Source organism: Podarcis cretensis (assembly GCF_951804945.1).
Source record: "Podarcis cretensis genome assembly, chromosome: 1".
NCBI lineage: Eukaryota > Metazoa > Chordata > Lepidosauria > Squamata > Lacertidae > Podarcis > Podarcis cretensis.
Genome location: NC_137170.1, coordinates 93,137,436 through 93,156,646, shown reverse-complemented (window position 1 = coordinate 93,156,646; position 19,211 = coordinate 93,137,436). Strand labels below are relative to the sequence as shown.

Below are 19,211 nucleotides of genomic sequence, written 5' to 3'. Positions count from 1 at the left end.
GTGTGATTTTTATCTGCTTTTGAACTGTGTCTAGAATGCTATTTCAAAATCCATAGCCAAGCAATGCCTTTGGTAGGACCAACAAAAATGTCAGAAAACTGTGAAGAAGCTTTTAAGATGACAAATGCATCAGACTGGATGGTGAACACAAATTGGGGTGTGAGGGGGAGAGAAAGCTGGTTTGATACTGAAGCCATAAAGCGTGCATTTAGCTGGTTTTAAAAATGGAGTGTAGGAGCAAATGGCAAACTTAAATTGCAATCGCTTAGGTTTCATGCCATCACTTAGGTTTCATGCCTAACAGTTTTCCATGTTATAACTTGTTTGGCAGTCTAGACACCAATAAGCAGGCAAAAGCCAAGCCATATAGAGCAACACATGATGCACTAATGGTTTGAATGTGCTGTTGGTACAGGCTCTTGTGTTCTTCCTACACCCTTCGCTGGCACAGTGTGGTGCTGGTTCTATGGTATGAACATGTGTGTATGTGTTGACTTGAGTCTTGTCCTGGTCTCAGTACTGTTCAAGGGTAATGTTGCTGTTGCTGTTTTGTGGGATCTCTCACCCAGGACCATTCTTGTACCCAAACCCTGAAGAAGACACCTGTCTGCTGCTAGCTGCACCTTCCCCCATCCTTTTGCCCTTTGATAGGAAATTCTACCCTTGGTGAAACAGTTCTGTTTCAACTTTTTAAAAGGCACAAAAGTCTCTCGGGGCAACTCTTACCTATTTCAGATTTGTGACAGAATATTAACCTTGCTTTATGCTCTGTTTTTTGAGGATATTTTTACTTCATCTCTCTCACCACCTCCACCACCCCTCCCACTGAAATTCAAGCAGGTTCAGTGGCAGTTAATGCAAGGTAAACTCTGCAATCAATTTCTACATGTGGTTGAACTGAAACTGTTAATGTTGGCTTGATTTATATTCATGTACCATAACAACAATATTGACAGCTGTTACCAACTTTTCTTTTTGCAACTTTTTGCCATTTTCTTTTTGTGCATCAGAAGCTACTATTGATAATAACTTTTCTGTAAGGTGTATATAAGTGCACAGAGGACTACGCTTGTGTTCTTAACAACCAAGAGGGTGTTTCTTTGTACAGTCATACCTTGGGTTACAGACGCTTCAGGTTGTGTATTTTCGGGTTGCGCACCACGCCGAACCCGGAGGTACCGGAACAGGTTACTTCCGGGTTTTGGCGCATGCGCATAAGTGCTAAATTGCTCTTTGCGCATTCGCAGAAGCGCCAAATCACAGTGTGCGAATGCGCAGACACGGCACTGCAGGTTGGGAATGCTGTGGGTTGCAAACGTGCCTCCCGCACGGATCACATTCGCAACCCGAGCATCCACTGTATTGGGTGAAAAAAAGCAACTTTTATTTTACTATCTCCTTAGTTTAAAAAAACGTGGGAAAGGGGGGGAAAGTGTGAAAGATTATTTATTAGGGAAAGTGTAGAAACAATAAGTTAGCTTCTCATACAATCTGCAGTAAAATTTCATTATACACAACTTGTACATTGACAATAAAGGTATTATTATTATTATTATTATTATTATTATTAAAAGTAACAAATCTTGATTATGTAAGAGTTTGCTTGAATACATTGTGTATCATTTTACCAGTGGTATGGAGCAGAGATTATTATTGGTGTGAATGAAAGTACTTTGTCTCTTCAATCCTTATTCTGGACCCAGCACCTGTATATTAAGCCAGTGTTTATCAAATTATTTGATGTGGTGGACTGGCATTGCCCATCTCCAGGTGCCAGGGACCAATACCATATTTGGTCCCTGAAGCTGTGGTGGAGTCACTGTGGACTGGCAGCTCATCGCCCGTGGAACAGGACCAATTTGTGGATCAACACTTTGAGTAGCACTGTAATAAATATCTGCCCATGTAGTCAGCTACAGAAGCAGTTTATCTATTTTTCTCACTCAGAGTAGTGAGCAGCATATCCAGTGCATCCTGTAACAGACAAAATATTTGAGGTTTTTTGCTCCTGTTTTGAATTTGTAAAATGGAAGGTTAGGTTGCTTTTTCCATTGGATCGGTTCTATTTTTCTATTTCCCCCCCTCTTACCTAAGTGTTTTACAATTTCAATATACTAAAACAAATAGTGCAAAATATAAAACAAGGGAGATTCTCCTAGGTCAGCTGATGAGAGAGTGAACCACTGCATGAGTACTTTATAGAGTTTCACAACTAGGTGTGGACGTGCCTAAATTTAGGCAGCTGGTAGAACTGAACTGCAAAGATTTTGGTGGAGTAATTCTGGAAGGGGTAGGTCAGTATTCTTTAAGGATTTCTTTTCCTCCTTTTGTTAACCTTGCTTTGTCCTTCTTGTAATGTTAAGATGGCGAGCCTTTTGAATTGCATAACTATGCAAAGCCTATTCTGTGGCATGGGGTGAGGCGATAAATGTAAGTGGCTCTAAAACAAATAAATTGGCATGCTGTAAATAGTCCTTGCTATAAGAGATGCAAAACCATTGTTGTGGACCAACCTTCTCTGCTTAACCCTCAGCTGTGTGGTAAGGTAGGTATACCTCTGGGGTGCGTCTTTAAAGCATTCTAATTATTTTTCATTGTCCCTACTCAGGAGATATTAGTTATGTAATACCTGTGCTCCATCTCCATTAGCTTCCCTAACAGGGAAAGTGCTCATGACTTCCCAGAGTTAATGAAGATGGCTCTTGTATTTTCAATGAGAGCTCTGTTGCTGCTCTGTCCCACTACGCTGCTGTTAAGCCAGAGCCCCTAACATAAGGGCAACCAATCTGGTGCCAGATGTTGGACTCTGAGCAGCATGGCCAGACAGGGTTGAAGCGAGTTGGAGTCCAGAAACATCTGAAGGACAGCAGGTTAGGGCTATCCTAGCACATGACACTTCCCTAACTGAAGCAAAGGTCTTATTCACACTCAGCATTAGAAACTGAGATATGAAAGCTCAGAGCTAAATGGAACCTTAAACTCAGCTTATGGGCACAACAGCAGAATGTCTAGGCACGCTTTTTTAATAACAAGAGTACAAAGCTGAAAATGAATGAACTGCAGCTAAAATAAGTTCATTTTTCACATGGTCTAGTCCTTTCCTTGCCCACCCCTTAATATTCTTAAGAGGGTCTCTTCTCCAGTCTTTAGAGGGTAGCTGGAATTGGGGAGGCAGAAAAAGGTCCTCCATTCCTTTCACTCTGCAGTTTTGATCTGAAATCTTAGGCTCAGTACTGTGCCCAGAGCTTAGAAACTGCTCGTGCTAATGAAATTGCCTGTCGGAAAATGCTCCTAGAACAGTGGGAGTTCTGTTGAACTTGGAAGGGCTTGCTTCTGAGTAAGTATGCACTGGCTCACTACCTTGCTTAATAAAGGAGTGGTTGGTTAACACTAATGTATTCATAGCACTCACTACTGCTCAGGTTTTGATGATAATAATAATATCTGTTATTAAATGCTCAGCGCTTCCCCTGATGTTCAAAGCATTTCCCACACCCTCTCAGTACCTTATTTGTAGTAAACCTGTGAGTCGAAGCAATATTGCCTGCATACAGCAGATCCGATTCTGAGAGATAGTAGTTTACCTAAGGCCATTCACTGAGTTAATGATTAAAGTGAGGTTTGAACTGAGGTTGCCACTATGCTGGACCAACTTTTTACAACTAGATGTGTAAAGTACATATAACTTTTCCCCTCCTGCCAAAAATCACATTCTCTAAACTGGCAGGGAAGGGCATTAGTGAGAAGACCACAGTAGAGGTGAGGAAGTAAGAAGTGCCACTGCCTTGGCCTGCTCCACAAACAACATTTTTCATGCAGATTATAGCTTCCACGCATGCCTACGTTTTTTGCGAAATGAAAGAAACTACACATGTGACTGAGCATCACATGTTGTTTGGGTGCAAGGTTACGAAAAGCATCTTAAATGCAGTGAAGTAAGTAATTTAGTCACATGCTTAACACTATGGTTGATGTGTCCTTTTTTCTCCATCAGATAAAATGTCAACTTCTCTCAGTTAAGGACTTTTTGTCACAAAATATTGCCAAATTAGCATGTTTTGTTCAGTGGGCTCAGAAGCCAGATTCTCCATCCTTGCCTTGATGCATATAGGTATACTTGGCATTAAATTTCATGAAAATTGGTCCCCTAACTGAAATGCCAAGAGGTTTCATGATGACCATTGGACCAAAATGTGTACTTAAAATGATGGGCATCTGTGCTGCACATATATATACAGTGGACGCTCGGGTTGCGAACGTGATCCGTGCAGGAGGCACGTTTGCAACCTGCAGCATTCGCAACCCACAGTGGCATGTCTGTGCACACGCGGGTTGCAATTCGGCACTTCTGTGCATGCGCAGAGTACAATTTAGCACTCTGCGTATGCGTGGCTGCCGAAACCTGGAAGTAACCCATTCCGGTACTTCCGGGTTTCGGCACGTCCGTAACCCAAAAAACACACAACCTGAAGCGTCTGTATCCCGAGGTATGACTGTGTGTGTGTGTGTGTGTGTGTAATTAGATTTTCTGTTTTACAATTTTAAATACTCATTTAAACAGCCTTATAGTATCAGTGACTTCCCTTCTTCTCCTTACATGGTTCATTTTGCATACCATAAATCCCTGCATATTTTACATAAACTAAACCATTCAGTATTCCATTATTACAACCATCAAAACTTATTTACACTGTTGAATTTATCTTAATGCTGCCAGCATTTTCAAGTGTACACCCCCCCCCATTCAATAAAATTTTTCCAAATTACTTTTAACGTATAAATAAGATTGTGCTGTATATTTTGGATAACCAAAACATAATGATCAGACCAAGGGAGCAAAACTAGTTTGATTTGATTAGAGAAGCTGGGAAGTATGTTATTACTCTTTCAGCTCAGATATTGGTATTGTAATGTAATCAATTACAAAATGGCATTGGTTTTGACTTGAACCAAGTACTGATGCAAAATGATTGGAAGTAGATTTTTTTCTATGTTGTTAAAACTATGCTGCATGTACAGTGCACTAATGTACTACTTGATGATGCACCTTTAAAAGAGGCGAACTCATGACACTCTTGCATAGGTTCTCAGTCTTGTGACTAGTTCAGCAGCCTTAGAATGTGGCCTAACATGTTCAGAAACTTATAAACGCAAGTCTGCGGTCTAAACATAGCATAAATGTGAATATCTACCACAAGAAGAAATGTCACCCAGGAAGTGTTGTGCACCCATCTCCATTTATCTAATTCATAGGGTATGGAATTCGTATGTGCTTTGTATAAGTTTTTTGCACATTGTTCTCTGAGTGGGACTAGCCTTAAGGTAACACTAGGCAACTACCTTGGGTAGCATTTTTTGTTGGAGTAGTGGATGGGAAAGGGTTTTCTATTGCTACTTTGAGGCTTTTGCCGCTTAGGATGGGGCTTCAATTGTCTGTATAGCTCTTTGCCTATTGTACTAACCCTTCTAGGTTGGCAGAAGCTGGGACAGAGCAACAGGAGTTCACGCCATTGGCAGATTCGAACTGCCAACCTTCTGATCAGCAATCCCAAGAAGCTCAGTTGTGGCGCTGAATCCATGCAAAGGGGTGAGCTCCCTCTGCTCTGCCCCAGCTTCTGCCAACCTAGCGGTTCCAAAGCATACCAGTGCAAGTAGATAAATAGATACCGCTGTGGTGGGAAGATAAACAGCATTTCTGTGTGCTCTGGCACTCGTCATGGTCCTCCATGTGCCAGTAGCAGTTTAGTCATGCTGGCCACGTGACTCAGAAAGCTGTCTGTGGACAAATGCCGGCTCCCTCGACCTGAAAAGCAAGATGAGCACCACACCCCATAGTTGCCTTTGACTGGACTTAACCATCCAGGCATCCTTTACCTTACTAACCCTTCTAATTCCACTCTCTTTAGTTCTTCCCCTTTGAAAACCCATTTCTTGCATCACAAAGCAAAATCTTAAGAGATCTGTCTTTCTAATGTAGAATAAATGTAGTTATTTTCAGCTGTCTTCTAAGCACTTCTTTAATTGGGCTGATCATTAGATCTTGAAAATATATTCTGACCAGCAGCTCATGTCTTCAGCTGCCAACTATATAAGCAAAATGTTCTTGTTGAGAAACAAATATTTTGATGTCCTTTTAATGTGATAAGTATACAGTGCAGCAATCTGATAGGAATCCAGATTGCCATCTTCAAACAATGTCCATTGCTTAGTCTTGATTAAACTCATTGCCCAACACTGAAGAAATGCATGTTAAACCTGACATATTGGTGTTGCAGGGGGGGGGGGCTCTCACACACCTATTTATGTACAATTTCTGGTGAGGGAGATGTTGATTGAACTGTTGTGAGTTGGAAACAGATGCTGGTTTGAGGTTCTAAATTATTTCTTTGAAGGGGTACTTTTTGGGACATTAAACCGAGAGGAGGCATTTCATAGTGCTACATGGGAGCTGTTAGGTACAAGGAAGGTTTGAAGGAACTGAATTTCTTGGCTTGTTTACTTGTCCTTGGATTCAGCTGTTTGGTTTTAGTACCTCATTATTTAGCTCAAGACCAGGCATTTAGCTCAAGACCAGGCATAGGCCCTCCAGATGTTTTGGGACTACAACTCCCATCATCCCTAGCTAACAGGACCCGTGGTCAGGGATGATGGGAATCGTAGTCTCAAAACATCTGGAGGGCCGAGTTTGTCTATGCCTGCTCAAGACCCAGCAAAATCTTAATCCTTCTCTTTTAAGAGTAAATGCTACATTGTAAAAATCCAACTCAGATGTGTTGGCATCTTCCTTTCGCAATGTGTGTGCACTCTCTCTCTCTCTCTCTCCCCCTGTGTGTGTGTGTGTGTGTGTGTGTGTGTGTGTTTGTGTGTTATCCCTCAGTGCTTTCCAACATATTTGCTACATTGCATGTTGTGGGAATAATGGCAGGAATGTGTATTTATGGGTGAACATTGGTGGTGTAAGTAAGTGAAGCCAGAATGGTTTTGTTGGAGTTTTCTACCCTTACACCGTTTAACTATATTTGCATATATTGCAAATGTTTCATTAATGAATTTGTCATATTGGCTTTCTGGTAAACTGATCATAGCAAAAACTATGTTTGCTTGTGGGATATGGGTCCTACGGATCCTGCCTTCAACCTTTGTTATTGCGCCAGTACTTCTGTATGATCAGAGTTGTAATGCAGTGTTGCTAACTGGGTATGCATTGTGTTGTTTCAGTGATGTACTCGCGCTCCCAATCTTTAAACAGGAAGAGCCTCAACTCTCCCCTGAGAATGACACAAAACTCCCTCCATTTCAGTATGTGCTCTGTGCGGCCACATCCCCTGCTGTGAAGCTTCATGAGGAGACACTGACGTATCTAAACCAAGGTAAGACTAACACAATTAAATAGAAAATTGCACTCCAGAATTTGCCAGACTAAATACAGCAATTCTTCAGTTCTTTTTGGCCTGACAGTTGCCAAAACCACATGTGTGACACCTCTGGTCAGTGCATGCAGCAAGCTCAGAGAACATTACATGAAAGAGAATGGAACAGAAGTGTAGAGGTCAGATCTTTAAACACCAGACTGATATTTCTGTGAAGCTGAGAGTTGACATATAGCCAACAAAGGATATATGGTTCTGATGAGCAGTTCTTCTTTGTTGTCCTTTGAAATGTGGTACTTGACTTCTGGTAACACCTTAGTGGTCTGCTCCAATAAGATTGAAGACCAGCTCAATGCTGAGTGGTGAAAATATTGGCTTAGAAGGGCAACAGGGACCAACCTCTTCCAGGATCTGCTGAGGAACTCACCATTATTCTCCCTTTATCTACCCTGCAAATGAGTTGGGCACTGTCATTACACAGATACTTATTTCTAGTTGGTCAGGGTTTTGCTTTGGGTGGTTTTTTTTAATGTTTGAAGGAATAATGAAGTTGTGTATGTTGTGAGTTGGTTCTCTTCATTCCTACCCCTCTCACACCAATGGCACATGTGTTACTGTGTTGACATGGGAGCCACTTTCCCATGATCAGCCACCTTGGCAAGTCTCCGCAGAGAGGAATTTTATGGCTTCAACGAGTGATGTGGATCCTTCCCACACCACTTCGTGTCCCTCTGTCATTTTGTCCAACTCTCAATGTTTCCTCTTGACAGATGTTACTAGATTAGCATTAGATGTAACCACAAGGAAGCAGCTCGGAGGCTGCTCCAGTAATGTATGAATTAGTCCTACCTAAAGCATTTCAATTTTCTTTTATTTTAATAAGGTGACTTATGCCTGTTTGAATTGCAGATATTTCAGAAAATGTGGTTGCAAAAATGGGAATAATGTGCCAAACAGATATACCTAAGTTGTGAGCCAGTGTTGCTCTGGGTTTTGTGCATGCAGCAAGCTTACAGTACTTGGTACCGAAATAATTCTCTTTAAATCATTTTTTTTAAGTGCATGACCTTAGTTATTTTATCCTACACCTCCAGCTCTATATCAGCAGGAAAAGTAATATCTTATCTCAGAGCACACAACATGGTCAGATAATATACAGCTTTCCAAGCTTCATATAATTTCAGAAATGGACCTGCAACATAGTGTGTGTGACGGGGGGAATTGTGCCTTCTTGTATAACCAGTTCCTGCATCCTTATTGTGCAGTTTTCTCTGTAATGTGTTTTTTTAAAAAAAAGTTTTGTTTTTGAACACAGTTCACTGTATGCTTCCAAAAGTAGTTCTAATTACTACTGATGAAGTGATTTAAAGTCCTGTTCTGGAATGGGATATGTTCCATGATGATATGTGATTATGTGTAGGAGACATGGTGATGGGAAAGACAGACAGTGGCTACTAAGTGCTATGGGGATTGCTCATGTAAATGTTCTTCATTAGGAATGTTGGTATCTTGAATAATATATTACTTTAAAAGAGCTGCTGCTATGGTGTTTGTATTTTTAATTTTGCTAAAGGCTCCCTTTTACATTCTTAGTTTCTTGATCTAGGAAGACTTTAAATTTGAGAACCCATAAGTTTTGTTTGGCCAGTGATTCCATTTCCTCACAACACAACATAGCAAGCATGGTTACCTTTTAGCTATAGGTTTTTTTTTTTTGGGTGGGGGGGGGAGGATCCTGGCATCAACCAGGGTCATCCCGCCATCGACCGGTAGATAGCGATCGAACTGGACTAAACTATATAAACTGGACAGCCCTGGACTAAACTATAAAAATAATGGATCTAGAGCAACATAAGATGCAAAAAAACCCCATCCCTTTCTTACATCTGTGGAAACAGAGCTTACCTATGATGGTGACTTTTGGGGCATCCCTTGTAAAACTCATGAGGAATCATAAAGATCTGTGGTTGCCTTGTTTTTACCATAGCAGTAGTGAAGACGCTGAGTCTGAGGATTCTGTGGAGGCAGATGTAATTGGTGGCAACTGAAGGGATAAAAGTCATGCCATTTCAAGAGGACCCATTTAATCATACTGGATCTTTTTTAAAAAACAAAATCCAGCAAATCCACATATTAACACAGCAATGGAAACCCAGCCCCACTGAAGCCCGTGGGCCCTAGTGTACCCTTTACGGATATAGTTGCATCCCTCTATTTTCCTCTAGAAAGGGACAAGATGCTTCAGATGCAATCAGCATACAATATTCTCAGCAGACATGAATCTGTGCAGGCTGTGCTAGAAAGAATGCAAGACAACTTCCCTTTCCCTGCAAGTCCTTCATGCATATACCAGATGACCTGGCAGAGGGTCTAGACAACCACAAATAATGATGGGATTCCTAATCATAGGGTAATAGTTTGGATCCTAGGAAGGATAAACGGGTGGGTGCCATTGTAAGTGCAATACCTCAGCTATGCAGTGTGTTTGAACACAAAGGAGTGATGGTGATGGGACTAGAATGGTTGCTCTTTTCTATGTGAAAATAACTGGTTTCAAGCATTTCAGAGAGAAAAAGCAGCAAAGAGTGCAAAATAGTGTGGGAGTAGAACAGTTCGGTTCTCCTGAGCCGAAATAGACTTCGAAAAAGCCCTTTTGAATAGTAGAATTCACTAATTCACCCTTCCTTACTGAAAAGAGCCAGAGAAGCAACAAATGTTGGCCAACTTTGGCAACCAAGGAAAAAATTATGATTGCTAGGAACCCTGGCCACCTCCTCATGTCACTGCAGTGTGAGCTCCCTGCTCCCCCTTACCAGCACATAGCTAGGACCTGGAATTGATGTTTGTGTTGGTTTGGCCTCTGCATATTCAAGATGTGCTGGTTGCCACCTGACAACATGGCAGCTCTTGAACTACCTCCAGCTCTTGAGGTTGAGAGGGAGGGGTAAGGGGCTGCTGTGCAACTATTAGGACAATCCCAGCCCATCTCTGCAAGTTCTGAGATTGAGAGGAAGGCTGGGGCTCAGCGCACTTGCCAGAGGGCAGAAAGAAGCATGCTTGCCATGAGCAAAAAATGTAAAATACAGACACTTTAATCAGAAGGACAGATCTTTCAAATATTTGATTTGTTACCTTTCTGTCACCCCCCTCCCAAACTGCTGGCAGGCAGGCATCTCTTTTGTCCTAAATGGAGTGCTGTTACATTTATATGGCTTAAATTGCAGGAGGAAAATAGTCTTATTAAATACAAAGAGCCCATAAACCACCTTCTAAAGACAGGTGGAGTTGCTGTGCATCATACGACCCAGGAACATTGTGAACTTGGCTTGTTTTTACTACCTTTCTTTTATTGTGGAGCAGCACTGTATACATTATACTCAGCTTTCTTAGAAGTATTATGTAAATGCCTGTTGCTTTAGGGGTATCCTCCTCTGATCTTGTCCTAGTCCTAAAAGATTTAGTATAAATACTGTATTTTTCGCCCCATAGGACGCACCGCCCCATAGGACGCACCTAGTGTTTTTTTTTGGGGGGGGAAATAAAGAATTTTTTTTTATTCCCCCCCCCCCAGGCGCGGGGCTGGTGCGAGCTTCCCCTGACCCCAGCCCTGAGAACAGCCTGCTATCCGCAAGCCTAGGGAGCCCGGTGCGCCCCAGGCTTTGGAATGCAGGCAGCTCTGTGCAGCCCTCGGGAGACCGGCCAGACTTCGCCCCGTGCTCCCTAGGGCTGCGCAGAGCTGCGCGAAGCCCGGGACTGCAGGCAGCTCTGTGCAGCCCTAGGGAGACCGGCACGAAGTCGCGCCGGTCTCCCAAGGGTTGCGCAGAGCTTCCTGAAGACTGGAGAGTGAGAGGGGTCAGTGCGCATCGACCCCTCTCGCTCTCCAGGCTTCAGCGAAAGCCTGCATTCGCCCCATAGGATGCACACACATTTCCCCTTCATTTTTGGAGGGGGAAAACTGCGTCCTATAGGGCAAAAAATACGGTATTTAAAATCAAACAATATATGTTAAGTAGAGATGGGTAACACTATAAATGAATGTTCATGTTAATTCTGTGCTTTTCTGAATGTACCCTGTAGTGGCTTTTGCTCTAACAGGAATGGGGAATCCCTCCAGCTGTTTCTTCCATCTCTGATAATTAGTCATACCGGCTGGAACTAATGGAATCTGGAGTCCAGCAACATCCAGAGCCAGAGGGCCACAGGATCCCATCCTTGTGTATAGGTAGAAGAACGTACTCCGTAGTGGCTAGTTAAAAATGTAGCGCCTCACCATCTTTATTATGTCTAGATCTCTTGAGAAGGGAGTTCATTATACTTGCTTTCTTGGACTACCAAATCGTCATGGGAACACATAAATGTTTAGTTTGCTGACTTCCAAACTTTGGCCCACTCTGCACTATACATTTAAAGCAGTTTAATGCTACAATTTTCAGAGCTTTTTGCATAGCTACTCTGAGAACAATAGCTTTGTGAGGGGAATAGGGGTCTTATAAGAACTCTCAGCACCCCTAACAAACTCCTGCTAACCTAGCAGTTTGAAAGCATATATATATATGTGTGTGTGTGTGTGTGTGTGTGTGTGTGTATATATATATATATATATATATATATATATATATGGCGTGCATAGATACAGATAGAGGTGGCTGAAAGCAGAATGGTGGTTGTTCCCCTCAGTGCAGGTTCACCCTCTGAGTACAGTGGTGCCTCGCAAAACGAAAAGAATCTGTTCCGCGATTCTCTTCGTCTAGCGGTTTTTTCATCTTGCGAAGCAAGCCCATTGACAGCTTAGTGGATTAGCGCTATTAGCGGTCTAGCGGCTTTTAGCGATCAGCTGTTAAGCGGCTTATCAGTGGAACAGCTGATAAGCGGCTTAGCGGCTTAGGAAAAGGGGGGGGGAAGCGGAAAAACCCCGCAGGAACTCGCAAGATTTTTTCGTCTTGCGAAGCAACCCCATAGGGAAATTCGTTTAGCGAAGCGCCTCCAAAACGGAAAACCCTTTCGTCTAGCGGGTTTTCCGTCTTGCGAGGCGTTCGTCTTGCGGGGCACCACTGTAGTAAGCCACTAATGGTAGCCTGATTAAACTCTTAACTTTGTGGTTATCTCAGTGACTACATCCTGTAGGCATTGGCATGCTGTAAAATGTAATACTCATTTTATCGTTTAACTATCACTTTCTCCATTCCTGTTGTATGTCTTTTGTAGGTACAAGGCTCTTTATGTCATATTTTTTTAGCCTCTAATAATGTAGTGAATGAAAGCATTGCTTGCAAGAATGCAGTGTCTCAAGCGGCCAAAGTATTAAGAATAAAACATCATTAACTGTCATATTGGCCCCAAACCCATACACAGAAACACTGTGTAGCTGAATTGAAAGAGGAATGTAACATTTCATTGCTGGGTTGATTCAGTTAATGCGCATTGGTCACATCAAGGGAGTCTTTTCATAGATAAAAGACCAGTTTAGCTCTAACATGCCTTCCCTTGATTATCACTTCATCAGGTCTATTTAACCTGTCCTTTGACACTCCTTAGTTGCAGCGGAAAGGTAAACTGAGACTGGTGGTTGAGTCTAAAAATACACTGGCCAGTTTTAGAGGTGGCACCTTTTAAGCTACAAATGTACATAAGATGTTCTTTTAACAAAGCTGTAATGGGACTACCTTGTCTAATGGGGATAAAGGTAAAGGTAAAGGGACCGCTGACCATTAGGTCCAGTCGTGACCAACTCTGGAGTTGCGGCGCTCATCTCGCTTTATTGGCTGAGGGAGCCGGCGTACAGCTTCCGGGTCATGTGGCCAGCATGACTAAGCCACTTCTGGCGAACCAGAGCAGTGCACGGAAACGCCGTTTACCTTCCCACTGGAGCGGTATCTATTTATCTATTTGCACTTAGATGTGCTTTTGAACTGCTAGGTGGGCAGGAGCTGGGACTGAGCAACGGGAGCTCACCCCGTCACGGGGATTCGAACCGCCGACCTTCTGATCGGCAAGCCCTAGGCTCTGGTTTAACCCACAGCGCCACCTGCGTCCCTCTAATGGGGATAGGTGACAGCAAATTGTATTCTATGCCTCAATAAAGTCTTCCTTTGTTGCCACAGTTCTTTCTGTGTTAAAATTTCAATTGGGTAACCGCCTAAAATTTGTCAAAGGATTGCCCACTGGATGGTCATGTCTTTTCCACTGATTCACAAGTACCTCATAGGACAGGGGTTGCCAACCTTTTTGGATCAGCAGTCACATTTTGAACTTTGGTAAAGTGTTGTGGGCACCAAACACAAAATGGCTGCTGTGGAGGCATAACACAAAATTAGAGAGTACCATCATTGCTGTTTCCCCACAGAGAGTACAGTAATTGTTGTTTCCCCACCTCAATTTCAATTAAAGGAAGTCAGCTATGTCCTGGTAGTCCTGATTGTGGAGGTCACACATGATCGCGTGCGCTCTCTCTCTCTCTCTCTCTCACACACACACACACACACACAGTCTCAAACATATTGACCACAGGTCACAGACACACACGGATATCTGTGTCTCTGACCCACACCCTTCTCCCTCTCACAGACCATACATACATACATACATACATACATACATACATACATAATCTCCCACTTCTTCCCCTCTGGAAACACACACATCACATGGCCATCTTTCCTTCTCTCTCTTAAATGTATCTTTACCTCTGTCACAAACAGGCATCTGCAGGAATATTTCCTGGGGGGGGGGGAGGGAAGGGGTAAAGTAAAACACTGAAAGGGTGGGGCAGGCTAATTTCTCACTTTTTTTTTAGAAGAATGGTATCTGTACGTTTTGCCTCACATCTCAAGTTCTAAAAAATGCTAGAAACTTCTTTTTAAAAAATGAAAGCTGAGAATCTGTGGTTTATGGCTCATCTCAGGGACACCAAAGAAGGCCTTTGTGGGTGCAGGGTTGGAGACCCTTGACTTAGGCTGGTACTGGTTAGGAGGAAGTTTACACCCAACACACACATTCACTGTTACTAACCATATCCACAAATGAAATCCTTCTATTCAATATTTTTAAATTTAGAACATTTTTATCCTGCCTTTCCATCCTGGAATTTGAGATGGCATAAATTAGTTTCCCAGGTAGTTTGCCATTGAAACACTGATTGCAACCAGAGCTGCTTAACTTTAGAAGGTGTTATGTGCCTTCAGACCAGGCCATGACCAGCACTAATAATACTGCAGATCCAAGAAGATATGTCATATAGTATTTGAAAAACCAAATGGTGCTGTTCTTCTCTTCCTCTCCCCATGTTGATAAAAACATAGCAGCATTTAATGGTGCTCCAGATTCCGTCACCTCCTTCTGCCTAATAGTAGGGCCAATCATGAGACTAAGTTACAGCTTCCTGCTGCTTGCAAATTACTACATTCCCCCTGCCTCTCTCTTTTGCACAAAGTTCCATTTTATTCCTGAGCTGCTTGTCCAGCCACAGCTAATGTCATAATTTCCATGGTTGCAATCCTTCGTAGAACTTTAAGGCTATCAGAATAAATATTGTCCCTGGAGTGAGTTCCAGAAAAGTAGCATTCTTCTTTTCTCTGCAGGAGGGAGATATACCGGCCATTTCATTTTACTTTGGAGAGTCAACTCCGCCACTGGTCAAACCAGAACTTAAAACTGATCACCATTTTAGATTGTCTTGTTACACATTGATCTGCATTCTTGTGCAAGGTTGGGAGGTGGCTGCAGGAGGAACTTGAAAAACCAGCTCCTGTGGCTCTGCTCCCTGATTTTATTGTATTTATCATTTTGCTCTTGTTCCTGATATTTGTTTACTAAACAATGTTTTTTTTGCATTCAGAACTAAATTACCGTATTTTTCGCCCTATAGGGCGCACAGGCCCATAGGGCGCACCTAGTTTTTCCTCCACTGCCAACCTCAAAGCGGGGTCGGGGAGCAGCATTAAGGCATCGCGCGCCTTCCCGCTGCTCCCCCAGCTTATGGGGCTGGCGGTGGGGGGAAGCGCTGCTTTCCCCCACCGCCAGCCTCAAAGAGCAGACTCTCCTGGCTTCAGCAAAAGCAATGCGAAGCCTCTGGAGCGCAGGCTTCGGAGGCTTTGCGTTGTTATCCCTGAAGCCAAGGAGCCTGCATTCGCCCCATAGGACGCACACACATTTCCCCTTCATTTTTGGAGGGGAAAAAGTGCATCCTATAGGGCGAAAAATACGGTATATCACCAATCAGGGGTGGGTGGGTGTAAAGGACCCCTGGATGGTTAAGTCCAGCCAAAGGTGACACTGGGGTTGCGGCGCTCATCTCGCTTTCAGGTGGAGGGAGCTGGTGTTTGTCCACAGACAGCTTTCCAGCTCATGGGGCCAGCATGACTAAACTGCTTGTGGTGCAACGGAACACCGTGACAGAAACCAGAGCACACAGAAACACCATTTACCTTCCTGACGCAGCGGTACCTATTTATCTACATGCACTGGCGTGCTTTCGAAGGTCAGCGGTTCGAATCCCTGCGACGGGGTGAGCTCCCATTGCTCTGTCCCAGCTCCTGCCAACCTAGCAGTTCCATGTGTTGTGGCTTCTGTCACGGTGTTCCGTTGCTTACACATGACCTGGAAAGCTGCCTGTGGACAAATGCTGGCTCCCTTGGCCTGAAACTCCCCATCGTCGCCTTTGACTGGACTTACCCGTCCAGGGGTCCTTTACCTTTACCTTTTTTAATATATATATATATAGAGAGAGAGAGAGGTATGCTAATTGTTGTCAGCTGTTTTAACATATAAATAGTCTAAAAAGAGTAGCTTTGCCTCATATTGATAAGTCTACTAAGCAGACACAGCTATGTTTCTAATAACATTTAGCAAGTCCAAAGCAGAACAGATCTGTACATCTGGAAATAATGCCTCAGATGTTCTTATTGAAAACTTGTATGTTAAAAGACTGTGCTTATTGGGAGTGATTTTAAGAAGCCAGCCTGTCAGTCTTTGAGTTGGGATCCTATGGGAGTTAGTAAATAAACTTGGCTGCTGAGAGAACAGGAGGTAGACCCAATTCTACCATCACGGTTCTGTAAAGAACATATATTTCTAAGGCTTTATGCATCCATTGTATTAGGTCTATCATTTAGGATGCTGCCTCGGTGGGCATCATCTGTTCTGAGCAATCAGCAGTTAATTTCCTGGTTGCTAAGGATGCTGACAGTGCAGTTGACAATGTATTGTGTTATGAGTTGTGGGAGCCACAGTTTGTGGGGGGCAGATACCCCTAAATTTCTGAGTCTAATAAGTGTTAGAATTTACTCAGTGCTTGGGAGTGTTGAAATTGGCTGCCAGACACTGGATTCAGTAAAATGTTAAAATGCAGGCCAGACCAGCTTCCCATGTTCAGGAAATCACTTGGGAGATCAGCCCTTAACCAACAACAAAGGGAAGGCAATGGGCCATTTGGAAGGCTAGAAAGAGGGGACTCTGTCAGATGGCCCTTGGGAGTAGCCCCTCCTCTAGCTCTGTTAGTTAGCAGGACAAAGGCCAGAGTTTGAAGGAGAGCATTTTTTTAGGGTTGCAGTCTGTTAAATGCAGCAAGCTGGAAGCTGAGAAAGAGGGCCATGGCTGGCATCTGTTTGAATCCAAAGCCACTGTGGCTATAGCAGAAGCAAAACCCTTTTGGGGTGTTAATGCTGTGAATGCTTTCATCGTAGACTCAGGTTATCTATATGTATAAATAAACCATATATCCTAAAATCACCACAGTCTGGTGTGCCTCATTTCCAAAGGAAACACGAACCCTGGGTAAGCACCTGAAACCCCTGGAAATCTCTCACTACTCAGAGATTGGGGCACCATGTAACAGTGTGTTTACTCAGAAGTCCCTCTGTGTTCATAGATGCTATGTTAGTTTGTTTAGGATTGTAGACTGAGAGCAGCAGCAGAAGCTGCCTGTCTATACAGCTGTTCACAAACAACTAGAGGGAAAGATCCAAAGCTTAGATATTCAATCAAGACTGTGACAGCACACTTTTCCACAGTGCATCCCGATGCTAAAAGGAGATGTCAGCCAACAAACAAACAAACAAACAAAAACAAAACCAGTTATGGAACACTTCATGTGGGCTTGTAAACCACCAGTGGTCTATGGTTCAGAACCTACTGCTTGAAGATGCCTTTCTGCCAGAAACAGACATGCTAATTAAACCATAAATATGCTTTAGGTCCCCCATACATGACAAGTTTATAGAAAGTGCCAAGGAATTTGAAGACGCTGTGTTCTTTAAATTTCCAAATGGATAATCTGGCCAAGGGCTCAGTCTTCCTCTCTTAAGAGGTTACAATAATGCCTGACCATTTCCTGGGAGAAACTTGCTATATTGCAAAAAGAAAAAAAAATCACCCTTCCCAACCAAGCATGATTGATGCCAGTGCAACTGTCTATTTCTCTTCTTGCTGCAACATGCTTAACCTGCAACATGCTTAAACACCTTGGAAATGTTTCCTTGAACTCCTAGGTCAGTCTTATGAAATCCGTCTACTTGAGAATAGGAAATTGGGAGAGTTTCAAGATTTAAACACAAAATATGTAAAGGTAAGGAGATTTTCTTCCTGCTGCTACATACAGGCACACTCTAATAAGATGGTCACACCATTGGAAGAGAATTGACTAGGGAGAGGGCAGGACTTCAGGGTGGAGTGGGGTGGGCTTTCTGATCTGAATTCCTTTCGATTCAAGCAGGACTTGGCAGTTTGGTTTCTAGAGCCCAGTATATACCAGTGGATTTCCTGTCTTCTTTGAATAATTTTTACATCTGTTATCCATAAAAGACCAAATAATGCATTTACCCCACCAATCCCCAACATGTTTTTAAGAGTTCTGGGGTCTAGTCTAGAGTGTTATTTATTTATTTTTAGTATACAGCATTTTTCTGGCCTGGCCTTTTAGGCCTCAGTGCTGACTTTGGGGTCCAACATTCCGCTTCATATTGCAGAGGAACATTGGCAGCAATGGACAAATTGTATCTTGGGGGATCACGTCTATTATCATGGGGTTTTTTTGTTGGCAAAATGCCCCAATGAGTATTTAAGGGCACATGGCATTCCTGAGTACATAGCTTGAAAGCCACTGATATAGACCTCTTCCCCCGACCTCCCATTCACATGTCTTGGATACAGAATAGACCCTTAATGCTTGCTCACATGCTACATGTTGTACTCCCACAGTTACATATCTTGTTTTTTTTAATTCTTATTCCAGCCATGGAAGGGAGGGGAATTGTTGTTGGGAAGCATAACAAGAAGGAAGGTTTATCCTTTCTCTCCTTAGATGCAACTCACCAAATATCCTCCCCAACAGCTACAGGGCTTAGTAAAAAGCAAGAGAGAGAGAAAGGGCCCATGGACACCCCGGAAGATTGGGGGTAGTCACACCTGCATGTTGCAATCCCAGTAAAAAATATCCCTCTCCACAGATAAAGTAAAGCAAGAGATGTAACTGTATGCTACACATAAAGTGAAACGTATAGTTTGACCCTTATTTGGGAGATGTATTATCTTGTGTTTGATTTAAAGAGAAATGGAAAAGGTATTTAATAACTTTCTGCATGTAAATACATGACTTGTCAAGGGTGTTTAGCTATCAGTCCTTTCACCACTGCTGCTGCCACCACTCATGATCCTTATCTACAAGGTGTGGCCTTTGACAGCAGCATCCAGTGCTTACACCTTTCCTGCTTGTATGTGGCAATAGATGTAGTGAGTAGGGGGGGGGGGGTCAATACAGCACAGCCTTAAACCAGTCATTTTATGAAGAATTTACTAACTTGACATTTCTCCTTGACTTAAAAACCCAGTCTTTGGGCTCAAGAATAT

At 42.9% G+C, this 19,211-nt stretch overlaps 1 protein-coding gene across 1 annotated transcript in view; it reads left to right on the top strand.

Moving 5' to 3' along the window:
• TFCP2L1 (transcription factor CP2 like 1) overlaps positions 1 to 19,211 on the top strand; it is a 41,255-nt gene that overhangs the window by 3,136 nt on the left and 18,908 nt on the right. Inside the window, exons 2-3 of the mRNA XM_079969116.1 lie at positions 7,219 to 7,370; positions 17,855 to 17,931. Of these exons, the coding sequence (XP_079825242.1) occupies positions 7,219 to 7,370; positions 17,855 to 17,931 (229 nt within the window). The remainder of the gene's footprint in view (positions 1 to 7,218; positions 7,371 to 17,854; positions 17,932 to 19,211) is intronic.